This window comes from Carassius gibelio, chromosome B9 (assembly GCF_023724105.1).
Source record: "Carassius gibelio isolate Cgi1373 ecotype wild population from Czech Republic chromosome B9, carGib1.2-hapl.c, whole genome shotgun sequence".
Taxonomy (NCBI): domain Eukaryota; kingdom Metazoa; phylum Chordata; class Actinopteri; order Cypriniformes; family Cyprinidae; genus Carassius; species Carassius gibelio.
Genome location: NC_068404.1, coordinates 21848196 through 21869972, shown reverse-complemented (window position 1 = coordinate 21869972; position 21777 = coordinate 21848196). Strand labels below are relative to the sequence as shown.

At 36.5% G+C, this 21777-nt stretch overlaps 3 protein-coding genes and 2 non-coding genes across 5 annotated transcripts in view; 1 reads left to right on the top strand and 4 right to left on the bottom strand.

Moving 5' to 3' along the window:
* Positions 1 to 10809, bottom strand: part of LOC127964695 (CLIP-associating protein 1) — a 75361-nt gene extending 64552 nt beyond the window's left edge. The window contains exons 1-2 of the mRNA XM_052564975.1: positions 10677 to 10809; positions 8385 to 8959 (exon numbers count right to left, since the gene is read on the bottom strand). Of these exons, the coding sequence (XP_052420935.1) occupies positions 8385 to 8579 (195 nt within the window). The 5' untranslated portion in view covers positions 8580 to 8959; positions 10677 to 10809. The remainder of the gene's footprint in view (positions 1 to 8384; positions 8960 to 10676) is intronic.
* Positions 10810 to 12263: 1454 nt separating this feature from the next.
* Positions 12264 to 14901, bottom strand: LOC127965570 (MKI67 FHA domain-interacting nucleolar phosphoprotein). Its single transcript, XM_052566393.1, has 6 exons — positions 14677 to 14901; positions 14273 to 14401; positions 13659 to 13767; positions 13371 to 13582; positions 12955 to 13014; positions 12264 to 12728 (listed from the first exon to the last, which is right to left on the bottom strand). The coding sequence occupies exons 1-6, from the start codon at positions 14788 to 14790 to the stop codon at positions 12552 to 12554; spliced, it is 801 nt and encodes a 266-aa protein (XP_052422353.1). The 5' UTR covers positions 14791 to 14901; the 3' UTR covers positions 12264 to 12551.
* Positions 12797 to 12923, bottom strand: LOC127965790 (small nucleolar RNA ACA64). Its single transcript, XR_008155477.1, has one exon. It is a non-coding gene; the product is annotated as a small nucleolar RNA ACA64 (small nucleolar RNA).
* Positions 13862 to 13987, bottom strand: LOC127965791 (small nucleolar RNA ACA64). Its single transcript, XR_008155478.1, has one exon. It is a non-coding gene; the product is annotated as a small nucleolar RNA ACA64 (small nucleolar RNA).
* A 274-nt stretch (positions 14902 to 15175) lies between the features above and the next one.
* Positions 15176 to 21465, top strand: LOC127965486 (high affinity cGMP-specific 3',5'-cyclic phosphodiesterase 9A-like). Its single transcript, XM_052566296.1, has 14 exons — positions 15176 to 15631; positions 16553 to 16714; positions 16814 to 16865; positions 17113 to 17215; positions 17632 to 17774; positions 17869 to 17928; positions 18404 to 18581; positions 18978 to 19100; positions 19169 to 19261; positions 19638 to 19705; positions 19797 to 19899; positions 20028 to 20132; positions 20224 to 20370; positions 20968 to 21465. The coding sequence occupies exons 1-14, from the start codon at positions 15544 to 15546 to the stop codon at positions 21142 to 21144; spliced, it is 1602 nt and encodes a 533-aa protein (XP_052422256.1). The 5' UTR covers positions 15176 to 15543; the 3' UTR covers positions 21145 to 21465.
* The last annotated feature ends 312 nt before the right edge of the window (positions 21466 to 21777 follow it).

Below are 21777 nucleotides of genomic sequence, written 5' to 3'. Positions count from 1 at the left end.
ATCCTTCTACGCAGCCATGATGTTGTTATTGATGCAGTATGTGGTCTAGCATTGTCATGTTGGAAAATGCAAGGTCTTCCCTGAAAGAGACAACGTCTGGATGGGAGCATATGTTGTTCTAGAACTCTAGAACTTGTTCTAGAATATATACTTTTCAGGATTGATGGTGCCTTTCCAGATGTGTAAGCTGCCCATGCCACACGCACTCATGCAACCCCATACCATCAGAGATGCAGGCTTCTGAACTGAGCGCTGATAACAACTTGGGTTGTCCTTGTCCTCTTTAGTCCGGATGACATGACGTCACAGTTTTCCAAAAAGAACTTCACATTTTGATTAATCTAACCACAGAACAGTTTTCCACTTAGCCACAGTCCATTTTAAATGAGCCTTGGCCCAGATAAAACGCCTGTGCTTCTGGATCATGTTTAGATAGGGCTTCTTTTTTGACCTGTAGAGTTTTAGCTGGCAACGGCGAATGGCACGGTGGATTGTGTTCACAGACAATGTTTTCTGGAAGTATTCCTGAGCCCATGTTGTGATTTCCATTACAGTAGCATTCCTGTATGTGTAAGAAGTAGCCCCTGTAAGGGCCCGAAGATCACGGGCATCCAGTATGGTTTTCCGGCCTTGACCCTTACGCACAGAGATTGTTCCAGATTCTCTGAATCTTTGGATGATATTATGCACTGTAGATGATGATAACTTCAAACTCTATGCAATATTTCTCTGAGAAACTCTTTTCTGATATTGCTCCACAATTTTTTGCCGCAGCATTGGGGGAATTGGTGATCCTCTGCCCATCTTGACTTCTGAGAGACACTGCCACTCTGAGAGGCCCTTTTTATATCCAATCATGTTGCCAATTGACCTAATAAGTTTCATTGGTCCTCCAGCTGTTCCTTACATGTACATTTAACTTGTCTGGCCTTTTATTGCCAAACTCTGATGATTTTGGCAATGAATATTTGAGAGGTTAAAAGCTACAGGAGTTTGAGGAGAGAGGAGAACGGAGGGCAACAACTGGGCAAAGAGACAGAGGTGGAACGTTGCCAACTAAATCAGAGTCTTGTCTTCCAGAAGCTTTAGTAGCTTAAGAGAGACAGACTACAGCAGCCGCTCTCTGCATGCAGTCATTCCCCCACTGTACTCCGGTATCCCATCACCCCCTGCGTCAACAACATCATGGCGCTCTCCTGCTGCCAGCCTGGCTCTGTGCACATCACACGCCGTTCAGCGACAGGTAAGTGGGCCGCACGTGCTAGCTATCACACTGCAGTGAGGGAGGGGGAAATCAGCCGCAGCTGAGGACTGAAGAGTCGGCAGTGCTGTGGTGTTCAAAAACAGAGGATGGAGTGATGGAGTAAGGTGAGGAGACAGACACTACAGGAGCTTGAATAATGTAAACTGACAGAACAGATGAGCATGAAAAAAGAGAGGAAAAACAGAACAGATGAAAGAGACAGTGAAGAGATGATTAGCCATCGGATATACTGCCATTTAATTAAACTGATCTTCACTTCTAACTATCTACTAAAATCCAGCAATGCATTTATATTATGTATAGTGTTCAAGCAATGATCTTTTTTATTTAGAGCAAGGGTGCTGAAAGCCAATATAAATTAAATATAATACAATTTAAAGGTATAGTTCACGTGAGCCTTCAAAAATCATAATATGCTTAGTCTTTACAGTAACTTTTCAGAAACTTAATGCATACTTGCTGAAAAAAAAAAGTATGAATTTCTTAAAATACTATTGACTGTAGTGTATCTTACACAATAGCTGATCAATTCATTATCAATGCTTATCATTTCAAAATGGTCAAATAACATTAGCCTTGCACATATCAATCAAATAATAGTTATGAGGCAAACAATTTCTTTCTAAAAATGTCAACTATTCAAGCAGAAATGTGAGAAAAAATTAAAATAATCACATGTAAATCATTTTAACAAAGTTCGTCAGTATTTTTCTTGCATTCATTCTTGCACAAACTGAAGCATGATGACATAACGTGCAGGGTCCACATGTACCACCTACCAAATATAGGATGACTTCACCAACTCAACATTCCAGTGCACGCTGACTAAACAAACATTACAAGAGGTTGTGCAGCCCACTAAACTTTGAGCCTAGTTCAAATGACAACAGCAACGTTCTCCACTAGATCTGCTGAAAACAAGACATGATACTGATAAATGTTTATCTAGCAAGAACATATTGTGAACTCATGACAATGCTAGTTAAACGGTTTCCTGTCATTTTACCAAGTTCCTCTTATTTTTGTTTATTATTATTAAAAGAAAGCCAGTTGCAGGATGACTTACCAAAAAGCGTCAAAACATCACGGCACATTTAAAAACATTAATTATTCCAGTTTTGCTAGATGCAAATAATTTACTTACAAAGCATTTCAATTCTATAATCTGACATTTCAGAATGAAAATGCAAGGTGAGACTTTTTAATCTGCTGGGAATTGATTCAATCGGGAAAAGTGGTTTCTATAGATTTCTTCTGGAAAAATGTCCACAGGTGAATTGTTCACAATAAGACCAGGGCTGCATTTCCCAAAAGTATCATAAGCCTTGCTCTTAGAAACCATATACACCAATGTTCTCTATCAACTAAAGCTCACAATGCTTCTGGGAAATGTAGTAGTGATCGACCGATGTATCTGTTTACCGATATTTTTCCCGATATTTAAGCATTTTTCCATAATCGGGTATCGGTTTTGTAATATCGGATTCGCAGATTTACGGCGCCATCTTGTGGCCGTTTTGAGATTTCCGCCATTGCAGCCCGGGCGTCTGAGGAGATCAGTCAACAACAACTCAGTGCACAGGTAAATATATGTTCTACTTGGTTTGCTTTAATTAATCAACTTTATTTAACATAACAGACATGCACAAATGAGATCTGAGACATAAATTCCTGATATAGTTAATTTATGCAGCTTGTTTCTAAACAATTGAGACGAACTCATTGAGTCACGTAGTGTAATTCATCATGTCCTGCCCCAATAAAGACGTATCTTTACATGAATTAAATAAAACAGACATGAATGAGTGCATGTTGAAAATAAAAGCGTTGAATTTAATTCTCTATCTGTTGTATTTGCTCACCATTAGTCTAGAAGAGAAAGTTCGTTCATTTTGCTTAGCAACTGACGGATGATCTGGAGGCTTAAGCACGGCCACTGAATGAAACTTTTGACAAGATTATCTTGTTTAAACACCCTAGATTATATTATCATTTACTACATAACAATTATTTCGCTAATACACATATAAATATAGCCTACCGCTTTGTGTAAATTAATTCTTTATTATCTCCATGCGCGATCGCGGTTGATTAAGTTATAGTCAAACAGCACTTTGTCAGTTGGCATTTCATGATTTAACGTTAGATTAAATTTAGATCATAAAATGCCAACTGAAAAAAGCTGTTTAACTTTATATAGTCTCGGGAAAAAAGTTCGTTCATATTGCTCAGCACCTGACTGGGTTGATGATCAGGAAGCCTCAAGCAATGCCACTGAATGAAACTTTTGACAAGATTATCTTGTTTAAACACCCTAGATTATATTATCATTTACTACATAACAATTATTTCGCTAATACACATATAGGCTACATATACCGCTTTGTGGAAATTAATTATTTATTATCTCCATGCGCGATCGCGGTTGATTAAATTATAGTCAAACAGCACTTTGTCAGTTGGCATTTCATGATCTAACGTTAGATTGAATCTAGATCATAAAATGCCAACTGACAAGTGCTGTTTAACTTTATATAGTCTCGGGAAAAAAAGTTCGTTCATATTGCTCAGCACCTGACTGGGTTGATGATCAGGAAGCCTCATGCACGGCCACTGCATAACATTTTTGAAGGAAGCAGGCTTACAGGGCAGAATGCTGAAAGACTCTGTTTTCTACACTAAAACCTAGTTCTGCTTAACTGGGAGTATTAAGTTACACTACTATATAGCTATGCACTCCTAAATAGCCCTCCCGCCCCCACCAATATGTTAGAATCATTTTTGTGCTTTATTTTTTTACCTGTTTTTATTTTTTTACCTCATCAAAGCTTTTATTTTAAAACAAAGACACTTAGTAACAGTGCGCTTAAATTTTTTGGACTCAGACCCCTCTATTTATTTGTGTATAAATATAATGTTTTTTTTTTTTGTATGCAAGGAGGGAGTGATTGTTATAAATAAAATGTTTTTTTCAGCTCATTTGTGTTGTAATAATTGTCAGAAACAGAAGTATAACAGTAAATAAATATCGGTTCTGCATATCGGTTATCGGGTACATAAACATACAAATAATCGGTATCGGTATCGGTTATAAAAAATCAATATCGGTCGATCACTAAAATGTAGGCATGTGTATGAAGTAAATGTGGTCAATTTCCTAGGGATTTAAGGTCTAGGCTAATGTTCTACCACAAAACAGCCTAAGATATAAAGCAATAAGCTGTTTACAAATGATTTAAAGTGAATTTAATTAGGCTGGCAATAGCCATTATGCCAAGAAAGCTTGTGCTTGCTAAACCGTAAACAGACAGAAAAATCTAAAATGCTTTTGTTCAACTGCGGAAGCAAAACATAAACTTAACAATAAAGGGAGGTGCCATACACAACAGTTGCTTTCTATGAAAGTCACATCTACCCCCCACTGTTATGAAGTCAAGGGTGGTACAAAGGACGCAGGGCTTACATCAGCTCATGAACAAACAAAAAAGACAGTTTCTTGCCCTCCTTATCTCCCCCCTCCATTTTCCTCTCTCCCCAGTCAGACACATTTCCTCTGTAAGATGCTTAAAAGACAGAATGTTCTGCTGATCTTAAGCAACTTGAGGGTTTTGCTACAAATTTTTTTACATATATTTACAGGACTGTGTGACAGATATCAGGTTTCATTGTGTGAAACCAGAGCTGTGCGCCTTTCAGTTTAACTGAGAATGCATGAGTTTAAAATGAGTTTGAATAGAGGTAGATACTTTAGATGCAGACCTGTAATTCAAATATAAGCGGAACTAAAATGGAAAGAAATTCAAAGAAATTTATATATTAGGGTTGGACAATGTCTACGGTGAAACATCGCAAAGAACGATGACATCGCGGGGGGTGGGTTGTAGGCTTAGGTGGTATGCCCAATGTTTGAATCTGTATTCAGAAAGGCGCAGAAAACAAATAACGATTGCGTACCTGTTACATTACAGCACATAAAATTTCACGTAGCCTATCACATTAGTAAGGAGATGTAAGGGAGTAAGGAGATGTGTCTGAGGACAATGTCGAATGATTTGCAGATCCTGAGCACCACTGACAAACATCTAATCTTGTGAAATGTGTGGTAGGTACTGCCACTCCACAGCATAAAACAGATTACATGTGATCACGAATCTCGATAGTGAAAGTGAAACTAAAAAGCGATTCAAAAGCAGTTTTAATTCCAGGCTTAATAATGGCTCCCTGATGCCTGCAATTTATATACAGTATAATTACCCAATGATATAACTGCAAGAGAAAGTACTGAAACTTATATTTTCCTCCTATCTTGGGGGGAGATCACGATGCCGGCTCAACATCGTGATGTCTATCACTGATGGCATCGTTTATTGGCGCAAACCTAGTATATAATAGTTGTAAGTGTAGTTTGCCACAACAAATATCATTTTTCAGTATGATTTACCCATACACGTCATCATATACACAACATATGGCATGTCCAGGCACAACAGACATTCATTTTCACTTATTTTTATAAAAAGTGCCAATAATTCTAGCATTGCTTTATAATCTTTATAATAATTTATAATCACTTATCGGCATAAAAAAAAAACTGTATAGAATTAATGAAATACGGAACCTTTTGTTACATAAATTTACTATTAGTAGACTTCTAGCTCAATACATCACATAATGAACATTTAAATTATAAAGTAAACCATAAAGTAATCTGAAAACATTTTTGTGTTTTTATGGCAATATCAAAACCTTGTTTGATGATCACATAGGCATAAAATAAAATATTCAACAGTTCTGGGAATAAATAAATGTAATAATCAATAGTCAGCATTACTGATTAAACTTGGTCTGGACTAGTTAAACTAAATCCCTATTTGAATTGCAATACAATAAATATTTTTTCCTGCCAAATTTCAAATGTATCATCCAGTGGGGTGTGACCAATTCAATACAAATTCATCATGAACTGAGAGAAAATTTTAAATTCTGAATTTGCCCAACCCTGGCCCCTGGTTAAGAGTGGCATTCATTAAAACTCAGTAAATGGTTGACTTTAAAAACAGGCAGGATGCTTGGGTTAAGATGAATAGACAACTTATTTAAAGGCAACATCTAGAGGCTCAGTGCTACATGTTCTTGCCAAAACAAATTCATCTAGATCCTGCATAGTAAAAGAGTGTTGACAGCATTTTGCCCTTTACTGGCTAAACAGGTCCTTTGGATTGAAAGTCTAGACAGCATTTATGATCACATAAACAGCACTCTGGTGCAAACATGTCAGTACTTGATTTACTCTTTAATGGGGCACAAAAACCTTTATTAATCAGTTTTAAGCTCTACAACAACACCATTAGAATAGAAATAACCACAAACGCATTTAATTCAGGTTAACCTATCAGAAATGTGAAGGAATAACCACAATCAACAGGACAAAAGCTTTTTTATAGTGTACAAACCACAAAATGGCGAACTAAAAAGAATATGAAACTTCTGGAAGAGTCAGATAATCAATTCTGTTTTACTACAACCAACACCATGGTGAAGTCAGGGCTGTCAAGCGAGGCTGTCAAAGCCTGTAGAGTAACCGACTTGAGTCAGCATTACTTCAAAGGACAAACTGTTTTCTGAGACGGACACATCACAAGTGAAGAGCCAACCTCACCCAAACCCTGCCCGAAATACTTTCCATATTACACCCAACATCAATTGCTGTCTTTGTCAAGGCTGGTGCTTGTGAATAAAATGCAGCATGAGCGAATTCATTTGTTTTCAAGCAGTTGCAACTTGCAAGTGAGTACTTACTGACATCCAGCAAAACCTGACGCAGAACAACACTTTCCTGAAATAACCTCCTTGATTATTTTTAAATGGGGTTTCATTTATTTAACTTTTTTTTCCTTTTCATTTGTACTTTGAATCATTTCAATCTACTTATAGTGTTTGTTTTGCTGAAATGAAGGAATGGGAAAAATAATTAAGAAAATACAGATAAATATTGAATTACATCAAAGGACTGATAAGCAGAGACAACATTTCAGATATCACCCAAACTTAATGGCTGTAATGAAATATTATCCATTCATGGATTCACACAGCAACTGGCTGAAACATGAGACTTTATGAAAGAATCACCCTTCAGTTTGGTTCAAATGAGGTCGTTCATGAAAAATGGGATTCTATCATCGCTCAATCTAACGTTCAGATCATGTGACTGCAAAACGTTGTGCTGACCTGCGACCTTCAACAAGAAGAATTCGCATGATGTCACTGAATTAAAATGTATACAAAACACAGCAGAGCTGAGCTTCATGACGCTAACCACCTGACACAACTGCTACTCTATGTTTACAAGATGCTCGAGGAAGTGACATCAGAGACAAACAGGCTCTGAACACTGTCAAATAATATACCACAATCAACAAAACCAACACAGAACAAAAAATAAAATAAAAATAAATAAAACGGTGGGGCGGCTCGGACTCAGCACTGAAATGCTATAAGTTCAAGGAGAAATATTTAAAATACAAACTCACATGGATGCATCTTAAGAGGATTTTGGCATGATTCCCTTTAGACACTTTATCTCCATTAATTGCCAGTGTTAGCTTTGATATTGTAGGACATGAAACCAGTAATTGAGTATAAGCCATCTTCAAACCGAAAGGATGTCCTTTCTCCCATGAGGAACTATGAAGACCTTTTTGCATTAGATGTAACTACAGAAAACTATCAATTTGTGTGTTCAACAGAAGTCAGTCAGTCATACAGGTTTGGAAGTTGAACAACATGTGGGTGAAATTCCATTTCTGGGTGAATGAATGCTTTAAGCATCATCTAAAGACGTGGACGCAAAGTGAAGTCTCTCATTGTGTCTGATCTTGAAATATGTCAACATGAAAGGCTGTAAATGTTCCAGTGACCTCAAAAGCCGGCTCTGTTTCGCTCAAGGGATCGATTCAGGCCCTCAATTCTATGCCAGACAACTGCCTGAAGGAGAAGCCCTTGCTTTATAATCAATAATACCCAATCCAATTGAAACACCGCCCTGCACCCTTAACTGTCATTCAAACCTGCAGAAAATTACGGTTAAGCATCTAAATGTTAAAAAAAAAAAGCCTCTTACCTTGAAGTTGCTGGAGTTGACCCAAGAGGTGGCGATACCGTCCACCATTTTATCCAGCGCAGTCTGGTCACTCTCCAGGTCGTGACATTTGTCAGCGTCTGTGATGTAGTCGATGAGCTCCGGACCCATCTGCAACCTGCGGGCCACATCCTTCTGTAGAACCTGGGTCAGACAGTACTCTATATTGGGCTCCATGGCCTATGATGTCCTGCCACCACCCGTGTGGCAGTGGATAGGAAAAATAAAATAAACAAAAAGGCCTTGTACAATCCAGGCAACACAAGAGCACACGCTTATTAATATCCTGTGCTGATGAACACTATGAGTGCCACAGGCTGGCAAGAAGCTGAGCAGTAGGGATGTCAACTCAGGAATGCAAACGATGCACCATATGTGACTAGACAACAGCTGATGAGGACTGCGAATTCTCCTTTTTGTTCCTTTAGGAGGCAGCCAAACCACTAGCAGTGGCAGAAGCGTTTTTGGTTGCGGTGGAGCAGCAGGAGTTGTTGTAACTAGAGCAGGAGAGAGAGGGTCCGGCGGAGCATTGCTTCATAATTCACAGGTCCTCCCTGCTTAGGATGAGAAAAGAGAAGTGTCAGCCGAGTACCACCTCTGGATATCAAATGCCAGTGCGGCTGGACCTGCAATTTTGTCAGCTCAGGTCAGCAGCCACTTAACGAGAAAAGCAGAAAAGCCCTTTGATGGTGACATAACTCAAAGTCCGGCCTGCATTCTCTTAACTATTTATTTGCTGACCACACATCAGCTGCACAGCTTTGTGGGATACAGCAAGAGAAAAATTCCACTCATATTAAAGGGGTGGTTCACCCTAAAATGAAATGAACTTGTCTCTATGTCATTTTTAACCAATTTGATGTTAAACAAAAAGGAAAAAATACCATGAAAGCACCACAACAACAGTCCTATACAACTACTAAACTACTAGACAGCAGTAATGCCATCACTAGGGGTGCTAGCCTCCAAACTGCATTGAGACAAAAATCTGCTAAGGCATCATGGGAATAATCAGGCTGCAATCACAGCTGGTCACCGCAAAGTGTTTTACTCTGATAAGCAGATTACCTGATTCCCGGACTCCAATTTTTCTGAAAGACTTCAGGAAATGAGCAAAAGGTACATAGTCTATTGATCAAAGCAAAACATTGAAAATGATGAATGTACGGGTCACTGAGGTACATTAGTGTGTGTGTGTACAGTGAAGTACAAAATCTAATTTATCTTTAGCTCATCTAAACAAATGTAAACAAATCTAAAGAAATCTCATTTTTAAATCCAAAATTTTCCATGCAAATTATTATGCAGATATTATTATGATATAGAAGAAAGATGCACTGGTGATCTCAGACATTTGGTTGGTCCACATAATGTATTTTTGTATTTCTGTCTTCACTGTCACAAGCGGTTATGTTTTTGCTTCGTTTACATTACAAGTCTGTGCCTGTACTTCATGTATCTAAGCTACCCAATGGTGGGAGGAGACCTTGCCTAGTCTCCTAATTCTCCATGGATCAGAATTACAGGAGTTCATCATTTATAAACTGTGATGTCACTTTAATGTAAAACGCACACACACAAATTGCATGACAAATCAATGATGGCAAGCATGATATAACTGTGCATCCCTCAAACCACACATCACAGGCCCCCAAATTCAATTACAGCTTAATTAATCTCTTTAGCGTTTAAACCGTAACATATCAATCGATTTTAAAACTGGACAACTAACGTTAGTAGAGAAATTAACCCTGCTGTACACAATCTAAAACTATCATGGAGTAACCTAAATCCTCATCAGAACTGGGTGGACATCTGATTACAATTCAAAGCACAATCGCCGTGTATATACTACAAAACCGATGTACTACATAAAGAAAAAAATATTTTAAACAGAATGTCATTTCAAGTGAATGACAGATCCTGCATGTGAATCATTGCAAATATATTTTCATTGACGCTCACGTAGTATCTGTCATTCACCCTAAATGAGATTCTTTACTACGGAGTCCAGGCTTTAAAAGACCTTATTGTCTTTTATATATGTTAACAATTCAAATATCAAGCCCCTTATGTTGAAATCCTTATCAGTGTTTAATTACCAGCTGTTTTCAGATCATATATGGCTATAATTTATTTCTTTTTCATTGATCATCTAGTCGGTTATGCTAGCTATCACTAGCCGACCGAATAAACTGTCAAAACTCCGCGATTTACACCAAACCGGTACATGGAAACGACCAGTTTGGTTGAAATAATAGGTTATATACTCACTCTGCCCAGTCTAGCGGTAGTTTCTGTGTAAAATGACACGGGTTGTTTTCAAAGGTAAGCGAGGTTTGTCTCTCTAAATGCTGCTCCTGTAGACACAATGATGGAGCTGTAATGCGCATGCACTAAACACCTCTGCTCTATTACTGAATTAATGTAAAATCCGCTTACAGATTTGATACAAACATTGCGCCATTATAAACAGGTTTCATTTTATGTCATTATGAGTGCTAGCCACAACGTCTAGTTTGTACCTCTTTATTATGTATGTACAAAATGCGAGTGGCTTCTCATTGTATTAGAGCACCTTTACCTTTGTAATTACCAATATTTTCGCTTATATTTTGAATGTTGCTCTAGACAGCAGCACAATGATATGTTGTTTACACCCGCATATTAGAAATCCTCTGGTTTCCTCCGGTCTCGCTGCCACATGGTCATTTTTCCTTGTGTAGCTAAAACAATAAACCTTTATGGCAGGCTATTTTAACATTGATTCCTGAAAACTAACATTATTTGATTTTATTTGCTAGTAAATAAAGCAATAACGAACAGCATCTTTTTACTTAGAGACACTAGTTACTAGAAATTTCTCAAATATGTTTAAATTGTACTTCGTAAACATTTTTAATTTTTCTTTAATTTTAACTCTGCAGAAATCAAACCTATAATTGGCAAATGACAAAGCAATTGAAACTACTGAGATTCCATATACATCGCATGCATAATTATTAAGGACATTGATATTTTGATATATATATAGATTGATTTTTTTTTTCAAGCACATTTTACCAATTCCAAACCACATCAATCTTAATAACTACTACTGATTTTGTATTTAATCATTTATAAGTGCTATATAATTGTCCATGAAGGCTTAAAGTGAAAAACTTATATTCAAGTTTGCAGAATTATGAGGCATGTTTTCTTTTACTGATAAAATGAGCAAAAAAAAAAAAAAGTTTAACTCAGACTGAATGTCAAAAATTCTTAAATCCAAATAAGAAACGTTCAAAATAATGCAATACAGGAATTGATCAAAACCTTTCAAAGTTATTCTAAAACCTAAAAACCTTGATCTACTTCAAATGTTAACTACTGTATATACACCGCGATAGTGATTTCTAACAGAATAGTGACTACTAGCAAAATAATACAAAAGTATTTCAGACTATTTAAGTAAATGCAAATCGGTTTAAACAAGTGAGAACATAATGAAACTGATTTTTTAAAATACGAGTCTCTCTTAAAGCTATTCAAATATATATTAAGGAATAAATGTTAAAATGGCTTGCCATATCATTAAACTCACAGCGATTGACGAAGACTCCTGGTTCCATCTAGTGGTTATTCTGATAAATGCATTTCCATTCCATTTTCCATTCCAACACCCCTCAACTTACACGGTAGTCAGTGACAATTTAAACAAAAAAAATATATATTTTACACAAATTTGCTTTAAAGAGAAATAAAGAAATATATTTTATCCCCTTTTGTGGGTTAAGCACATGTTTTACCAATCTGTCTGAAGATAGATAGTACTGGATAGAATACATAACACCAAAATAACGTGTCAGAAATACAATGACATCTATCCTACCATTTAATCTTCAAATGAACACAATATATATAGTGTATTACACAGTCAATCGGATTTTATCAATCTCTGGGAGACCACATTGTACCCCACAAAGGTAATCGGTACATCTGCATAAAACACACAACTCAAAACAGATGCCTGATTATCAGGGTAATGTTTATGATCCTCTTCTTCAGCCACAGGGAGGACTGATCTAATCACATACAAATGGCTCAAACAGTGAGTCCAGTGTCCCATCTAAAACAGGGATTGAAGTCTTTAGTCATTAAATTCTCCTTTTAAGTCGTATGCTCCTCTTCATCTTCATCAGTCTCTTCCTCGCTATCTTCCACATCCTCGCTGTTTTCTGGAACGGATTTGGCTTTGATGACTATTTCATCATCGACATCATCGTCCTCAACTCTGATCGACTTCCTCCTCTCCAAAACTGATGGGGTGCACACTGGTGTGACATCCTACATGCAAATACAGTCTTTTAAACACTAGTAGAATAAGACTACATATCCTAGTCATTTTCTATGGTAAATGTTGGCACATGGGTTTCATTGTGAGTCACAGTGACTGACAATAAGCTTAAAATGTACCAGTTTCTGTAGGCACAGTTATCTTACTTCAGTCAATGGGTACAACTGAGGTAATTTTCAGTCTGTGCCAAGCAAGATACACCCCTGTTAATCTTACCTCACTGCATACTGAAACATCGGCTTCAGATTGGGCTTTCTTGGCAGGAATCTGAGCTGCCTGAAAAAAGACACACAAAAAAAAGACAACATGGTCAAACTAAAATACAACAAAAGACTTTTAAAGGAATAGTTCAATAGTTCAAAATATGAGATCAACGCCTTAATGAGGATTCACAAACATACAGCTTTTTAATTCACTGAGATCAAGTGATGGACTGGAGCAATATGAATTATTGTTTTAATCAACTGTTTGGACTAGTTCTGATGGTAGCCATTCTCTGCAGAGGATCCATTGGTGAGCAAGTGATAAAATGACAAATTTCTCCGAATGTGAGGGTTACATTTTCAGCAAATATTCATTTTGGGGTAATCGATTTCTTTAAATGTTCTTAATAAAAATAACATACTACTTACAAATCCTGGGAAATCATAGTCAATGCCCTTTGCTGCCAGTCTCTTGCGTAGCTTAGACTCTTTGCTTAAAAGCTTTGCACCAAGTTTGTTCAGATCTTCTTCTGCATGCTGTTTGTTATAACGAATAACTGCAGGCTTCATCGGCTTCTTGAAGACCGACATGGAACCCACAAACAGCTTTTCGTGGACCTTCTCAGGTGGCATCACATGACCTATAAAGGACAAAACACAGTAATGTTTAGACAACATTAAGTAAGAAAATATACACACAAAATCTTTTACACTCACACTTTATGAGCCGTTCTCCAATAAGGTAGTTGTTCATGGTCTCAGCCACAATCTTAGCCACCTCATCACACTCAAACTCCACAAATCCATAGCCTTTGCTCCTTCCAGTCTGTGAAAGATGAGAGTTTAATAATACGTGCATTATTAATACTTGCAGAATACTTAAAGCAAGGTATTATGAACTAGTATGATTCTCCTTTTTACAGTGTTGGCACATTGGTTTTATTGCACAACAACATAGCGTTGGCGATAAGCAAAACGTACCTTATTGTTGTCTGCACAATTATCTTATCCAAGGCAACAAATGCCAAAGATACTTTTCAGATTGTGCCATTATGATGTTATGTTAAACAAATATGTACACACAAGCAAAAATCCCTTTGGAAGCCATCCCAATGGGATCAAACATGTTTTCTTTAAGATTTTTTAAATCAAACAGGGCCTTCTTTAGTTAACAAACTAGTTTCAAACAATTATAGAAATTCCATCAGAATTCCTTTAGAATTTGTATTCAGCAAGTTCACTAATAGTTTTAATATATAATTTATGAATTGTGTTTTAAATACAGTGATCTAACCCAACTGACTGTATACTACAAGAAGGTCATAACTTACCTTTTTACTCCTGGAAACTCTTATTCGGGTGACTTTGCCAAACTGTTGAAAGTAACATTTTAATTGAGGTTCAAACAATCCTCGAGGCAGATGGCCAACATAAAGCACTCCAGGAGAAAGCGACTGAACCTGAGGGAATGGAATTAATATTGTATTAATATTACAATCTGTAAAAAATAAAAACAAGTCGACTAACATTAAACAGAAAAACATCAAACAAAACTGAAGAACGTGCAAGCTTTGTAGAACAAATTAGTCGCATAAGGAGGTTCCTTCTATTCAGATAACCAAATTTTGTCTATTAAAGAGAAGAAAAGAAATGTCAAATGTAACTTAAATAATTTTTCGACGTGAAGGTAAACGATGGCTGGGCTGAACTCGAGCCACGTGGTGAGCCGTCATACCGTTTTAGGACGATTCTTTACTTGCTGAACCTTCTTCTGAAACTCTGCTTCCTCCTTTGGATTCAGCGCCAGTAGGTTTTTCGCCGGCTTCTCTGATGATTTTCCTTCTGTCATTGTTAAATAAAAGATTGCTAAAAAAACATATATCGTTACGTCTCGGACCTAGTGTCGTGCTATCGCTCCTAAAACCACGTTGTGATTCGTTCAGGAACAGGAAGCAGCTAAATGTTCCAGAAGACAGTTCACAATAAAAGCCCACTACAAAATAAAAGTCCACGTCACGATATTTACCTTTATAAAAAACAAATTTTACTCATTACTCTCGTTTTTTCTTATGATATATGTTGATAGCATATGTTGCTATTTTATAGTTCTGTTTTAATTAATTAATGTTTTTTCATCCATTTAAATTAAAATACTACTACTACTACTACTACTACTACTACTACTAAAACTCTATTGTTTACTGTGCATGTTCACGCTAGTTCATCGTTTTACTGACTGCAAAAAATAAAATACAAAATAAAAAAATCCCCGATTGAAACCTTGAAAGAAAAAAAAAACATTATTAATACACATTTTTGTAATTTAATAATAAATACATTTAATAATTTCAGGTGCAAACATTTACTAAACATTTACTAAATCAGGTGCAAAATTAACAACTTTTAAGGCAAATTCAAGAAAATATTAGCTTGTATCCAAATTGACAGACATACAGAGCAGGGTTGACGATGAAGGGGGTGGACTCCAGGCGGTTTGAAAACGATGCGGGGTTTTGAATGAATGATAGGTTGAATCCCTGATGTAACACTGGACACACACGTCGATCAGCAAAAGTGAGAGTGCAGCAGATTATCACCTGACATGGCAACTAAAATCATTTATTTTACCGTGAATGGAAGACCAGAACAAGCTGAGTTTCCCACCGACTGTCCTGCACAAGATGTTAAAGGTAAGGGTTGTCTCAAATTATATAATTCTTCTAGTGTATCTAAAATTGTATACTAATATTTGTATACTATGTATACTAATAATTGTATACTAATTGTATAATTTATTTATTAAATGTATATATATATATATATATATATATATATATATATATATATATATATATATATATATATATATAAAATGTCAAGTTGTTGATGTGCACACAGAAATATAACACAGAAATGAGATAAATGTTGAACTGCTGAACCAATAATAATAATTAATAGATTAAAATAATCATAACTTTCATTCAATATATACAATTTTCTGGTAAAAGGGGGTTTGTAAAAGCACTCTTTAATTCGTGTATCAACATCAAATAGAAAAGGGTTTTTTGTAATGACCAAATTGGTTCTCTGCCCTCATTAGCCTTTGTTCTGCAGGAAACAAGCTTGAGGACTGTCCTCATTCTCAAGGGCACTGACAGCAGCCAGGCTTCTTTAATCAGGTCCTCTACATTACAGCGAGCCTGTATGAAGAGCTTTTCTGTTGACCTGGATTGCTAATACAACATAACAGATGATCTCAGTTTTTAATCTTTATTTTTGATATAAGACTCCAGTTCTCTAGGGCCACTAATTAACTTTAAATCTTCCATACTGACTCAATGTACATGGCTGAATGAGTAGTCACAGATTGTGAGTCAGAAACAAATAAACCATCATACTTCAGTAAGACAGATTGAGTCACAGGTTGTGCTGACAGTCAGTCTTCAAGTGCCAAGCAGTAGACTTAAGAAACATATGGCATTTTCAGCGTTAATCACCATATTAAAGTGCATTCATTTCCATGTACCTCAGTTATGAAGAAATGTGATGATGAAGTATATCTGCAACATTAACATTAATGAGAAATGTTTGTGTATGTGTTTGCATCATAGATCTTTTCCGATCTGCAGCTGAGGCTGGACCTCATGACATCTTAAAACTCTATAATACTAACGGCAGTATCATTAATATTTCCCCACAACTGGCTCCAAATAGTCCACACTCCTGCTATAAACTGGAAGTGGTCGCTGCAGACTGTAACAGTGAGCTGTTAGGTATTCTCCACCTTAGCACTATTATATTGATAAAGTTATGAATAAACATAAATGTGTAACCCATGACCATTTGGATCATGTTAAACGCTTATCTTTTAGGTTCAGATCCAGCGGTTGCTCTGGGATTTGACCTCTTTTCTATGGAGAAAAGGTAAGGTCGGGACATATTTAAAATGCACACTTTCTGTATGACAAACAAAATCTGAATTTGTCGTTTTGGTGATATTTACTCTTATAGACATAAAAATAAGATGCATGCTTAAAATGTCCTACTGCCTTACATAAATAAGAAATCATAGTTGTCTGTGACGGTAGCACAAAAAGAGTCATGGCCAACAGAAATCTAGCACAAAATTGCATTTGAAATGTGCCACAAACTCTGGCTCTTATTTAAACAGGTTACAGAGCCTGGAGAAAAGAATTCTAACTGAAGCAGCGGAGACACCTGCCATTGTGTATGAGATGAAGAGACAGGTGGAGTCATTCAGAGAGAAACTGGAGGTCTGAACGCTGAACTACTGCGTTTGAGCTTTTCCATCTGCACTTGAATGGATTTCATATATAGCTAAATATTTTCACTATTTTTAACATGGTAATAATAAAAAAAAAATCTTAATATTGTTAATATTTTAAGGGAAACAAGAATGCATTCAGTTGATCAAAAGTAACAGCAAAGACATTTTACAAAAATATTAAACAGCAAAATATGTCTTCAACATTGATAATAATAAGAACCATTATTAATAATTGAGCACCAATGATTGTTTATAGCACCAAATCAGTATTTTAGAATGATTTCTGGAGGATCATGTGACACTAATGATGCTACAATTTTAGCTTTGCCCTCACAGGAATAGATGACATTTACCGAGTACATGCATATTTCTAGTCCTATAGCATGATGTCTTTCTCTTTAGAGTGTTGAGCACCTGAGCTGGTTGGGGTTGTTTAAAGACATGTCAGAAGGCACCCACAAGCCCTCGCCTTTCTACCATAAAAGAACCCTGCGCAAGACCCGAGAAGAGTGTGAGCACGTCAGGGAAAAGTTCCTCCAAATGAGGTGACGTTCCCAAAATGCATTATTTAAAAAATAATGTGTAAATTAAATTAAATTAAATTAAATTAAATAATTGCTTCTGATTTATTTTTTCTAGTTCTCTGGAGGTTTCTGAAGAGGTGAGACAGTATCTTAAAACACCAACCTTTGATAACTGGTAAGTTTTTTACAAAACAAAGCATGCTACCAGAAAAGCACATACACTTTTTTCCCTTATGTTTCATATAAATATTTAACCTGGATATTACTTGTTTTTTCTTCTTCTAAATAAATGGAGAAACAAGGAGTCTTCACAGTAGCTGCAGTCACATCAAAGTCCTGCACCTGTCATACATGAATAGGACATTGTTAGTGAAGCACAGCACAGCACTTCTAAATTAAGCATAAAGAACATGGCGGAGATCAGGCCTTTCATCTGCCTGAAGGGTTTCATGTTAATCATTCAGTGGTCCTGCTTGAGGTTTACAAATCAAAAGCACTTCTTGTGAGCAAAGGACTGGAGCTCCATGTTCGTTAATGAAATAGTCTGCCAAGTGGACTTGTTGAAACCAGGCTTCAGCTTCAGATTAGTACAACATCATATGATTCCGTCTAATGGGTTAACAGAATAGAAAGATTTTGTGCTGTTGTAGGCAATGGGAGGACGCTGAGATCATGGTGCTGCTCCAGGTGATGTACACAGATCTGGACTTCATCTCCACCTTTAACATTGAGCTGGATGTGCTGCAGCAGTTCCTTTTTGAAGTGTACCGACGCTACAATAACATCCCCTTCCACAACTTCAAGCACTGCTTCTGCGTCACTCAGATGGTAAGAGCGCGCACAATCAGCCTCAGGATTCTTCCAATCACTCCAATTATCCACTTCTCTATCTGCTTGATTAATAGATGTCATGCCCCAGACAGCCATCATTCGCTGCCAAAACGTTAACTGTAATTTTACTGGAATCAGTTGTCTGTTTTCCTTAATTGTCCCATTAAGTCTCTCTAGCCACATGGTCCTCGTTGTAGTTTACCAAAGCCATAAAAAGAGAAATTATTGTTTATGTGTTCATGGTTTTGAAGGTCAGTCATCTGTCCATCCATCCAACCTTATACCAACAGTATATATATATATATATATACACACAAATTTTAGGGTTTTTAATCGACTGGCCCAACAGAAAAAAGTTCTGGTTATTAATATCTGGGTCCATCTATTTGTCAGATGTATGGATTAATATGGCTAACGGACCTCAGAAGTAAGATTGACAGTATTGACCTCCTCATCATGCTAACTTCAGCCATCTGTCACGATCTAGATCACACCGGCTACAACAATGCATACCAGGTGAGATAGCTGCTGTCTCAAGCTTTTCAGTACACCGCATAAACCAATGGAAATATCTCCTGTTTCAGATTAATGCACGCACTGAGCTCGCCTTGAGGTACAATGACATCTCCCCACTGGAAAATCACCACTGCGCTGTAGCTTTTGAAATCCTGGAAAAGGTAAAAACGCTGGCTGTAGATTGAAATCACAATAGTAAGCTTTACATTTTGAATGTTTTAAAAAATCTCTTTAAAAATCTCCTTGACGTACAATGATAAAGAATGTTCAGCATTTATGTGACTTTCCATTTTTTTAAAATGTAAAATATATACTTGTATGCATATGCATATGTAACACATTTATATATGTCACTGACAATTATTTGCATGCTGTTTGAGATTGGTCTTTTCTTTCTTTAAAATAAACACCCAACATTGGAATAGTTGTACTAGCATATTACTCATAGCACTTTTGTACTTTGCTATGCAGTGTGTATGTATAGTATGCATGCACATATTCTATATGCATGAAAAACCAACGTTAATTATTTTTCAGAGTGAAAGCAACATTTTCCGAAACTTGCCGACAGAGCAGTACAAAAGAATAAGAGAGGGCATAATTAAGTATATTATTTACTTTTCTATAATCTTCACAATCATATGTATATCAAACCAAGATTTTAGGTAAAAACCGAGCAACCTCTCATCACTGTAGGTGTATTCTTGCTACTGATATGACCAGACATACTGAGATCCTCAACAAGTTTAAAGCCATTCTCCCTGTGTTCGACTTCAGCAACAAAGATCACAGAGATGTGGTAAGAGCAGTGATATTCATAAATATAAGTACTTAGCAGACCTATATTATCTATACATTAAACGTTCAGCTTTTAGGGCTGTTCTTTGTGACAGTCCCCTTAAAGGCACTTCCTGTCTTCTGTAACAGTTGATGATGATCCTGATTAAAGTAAGTGACATCTCCAATGAGGCCAGACCCATGGATGTGGCAGAACCGTGGCTGGACTGTCTGCTGCAGGAGTTCTTTAATCAGGTACATATTGTTCACTTTTTATAATATATGTTGGGAGCAGTGCAATACAATTTTCATTTTAAAGATCTTTCATTTTAAAATCTTCATCTAGAGTGACATGGAGAAGTTGGAGGGTCTTCCTGTCACTCCATTCATGGATCGAGACAAAGTGACCAAACCGTCTTCTCAGACCGGATTCATCCGCTTTGTTCTCTTTCCTCTCTTCATTGAACTGGCTAATCTTTTCCCCTGTCTGGAGGTGAGAACGTTCCTGGAAATTCTTACACTTTAATAAGACGCCATACACTTTAATAAGTTAGGACTACTAAAACAATTTGACATAATCAGTTACATCAAAAAAAAAAAAAAAAGTAAAGCAAGGCAGCGCAGGCAAAACCAAGTTTTATCATGCATTGATCAGTTTTGAGATTTTGGGCTATTATGTCTTACAGATTAGTGGGAATGTTTATTTAATTACACTTTATACATTTGCATCACAAAACATATCTTCAAGGTCGTTTATTCAAAATTAGCCAGTACCGTAATTTCCACTTCAGTAGTACATACATACACCAAACTTGCCAGATTTATTATATATTTTGATGGTTTTTACCCTCAGATTTTTAAAAGATTTTAATTAAGATTGAGTTTTTCGTTCTACACAAGCACCTTACTTGAAATACTGTAGTTATCTCATGCGATTTGATTTGTTGAGATCTGTCATAATGTCTAGTAGAAACACTTGAAATAATAAATGAGATAATGTATCATCATCCATTGATTTTTCTATTTTCAGAGGCTGAGATTAGTGACATTTAAAGATGATAATTTCTAACTCTTACTTCTAACCTTACAGAAACACATCATTGACCCGGTGCGGAAAGCCCTGGATTATTACACCGAGATGGAGAAAGCTCTGGAGAGGGAGAAACAGAACCGGGCCCAGAGTGACAAGGTGGTCAAGCCCAGCACCTCAAAAGAGCCAGAAGCTCATCCAGATCCTGGTGGGATGACGAAACCAGTCACCCTGTAATCTAACCTCACAATGTTTATATGTGCATTCTATAATCATAATCAGTCCGAGTTGACTTTCACCAGCTAAATGTACTGTGTATATATATATATATATATATATATTCAAAAGTGGGTTGAATAGTTTTACTAACTATACACAAAGTGGTAATGCTTATATTTAGTCTTTTTCTAATTATAATATATTTTTCATTACAGATTTAGCATAACTAGCTGAATAGAAAGTTCAGTTGAAAAGTGTAACATGAGTATAAGAATATGTTGTATATCACACGTTTGCTTTGATGAAAGCATTTGTAATAAAACTTATTAATGAAGGTACTAAAACCACAGTGTCTGTTGACATGCTTTTTTAATTTCGTTAATCATTGTTGCCATGAATGCAGTGAACATGCACAGTTCTCCCAGCAGATGGCGCTACTAGAAGCTACAATTTCATAGGCGTGAGAGAGGAGGCTATAAATGGAACTGTACCGTTAAATTATTCAAGTGATTCTCACTGCTATGTACATTAGAGTATTATTATTATAGTATAATATTTATAATTGTTTTAAATTTTGACTGAAATAGGCCTGATGTCATTGATTCTACTTTGCATCTGAAAATGTGCTCTTAAAGAGTTGAGGGTCAAAGA

Coding starts and splice junctions, on each gene's coding strand:
- LOC127965570 (XM_052566393.1), bottom strand. CDS start 14,790: ATGACAGAAGGAAAATCATCAGAGAAGCCGGCGAAAAACCTACTGGCG. Junction 13,768..14,272: donor GAGTTTCCAGGAGTAAAAAG/GTAAGTTATGAC, acceptor CATCTTTCACAG/ACTGGAAGGAGCAAAGGCTA. Junction 13,583..13,658: donor TGGAGAACGGCTCATAAAGT/GTGAGTGTAAAA, acceptor TGTCCTTTATAG/GTCATGTGATGCCACCTGAG.
- LOC127965486 (XM_052566296.1), top strand. CDS start 15,544: ATGGCAACTAAAATCATTTATTTTACCGTGAATGGAAGACCAGAACAA. Junction 19,101..19,168: donor GCTACAACAATGCATACCAG/GTGAGATAGCTG, acceptor CTCCTGTTTCAG/ATTAATGCACGCACTGAGCT. Junction 20,371..20,967: donor ATCTTTTCCCCTGTCTGGAG/GTGAGAACGTTC, acceptor CTAACCTTACAG/AAACACATCATTGACCCGGT.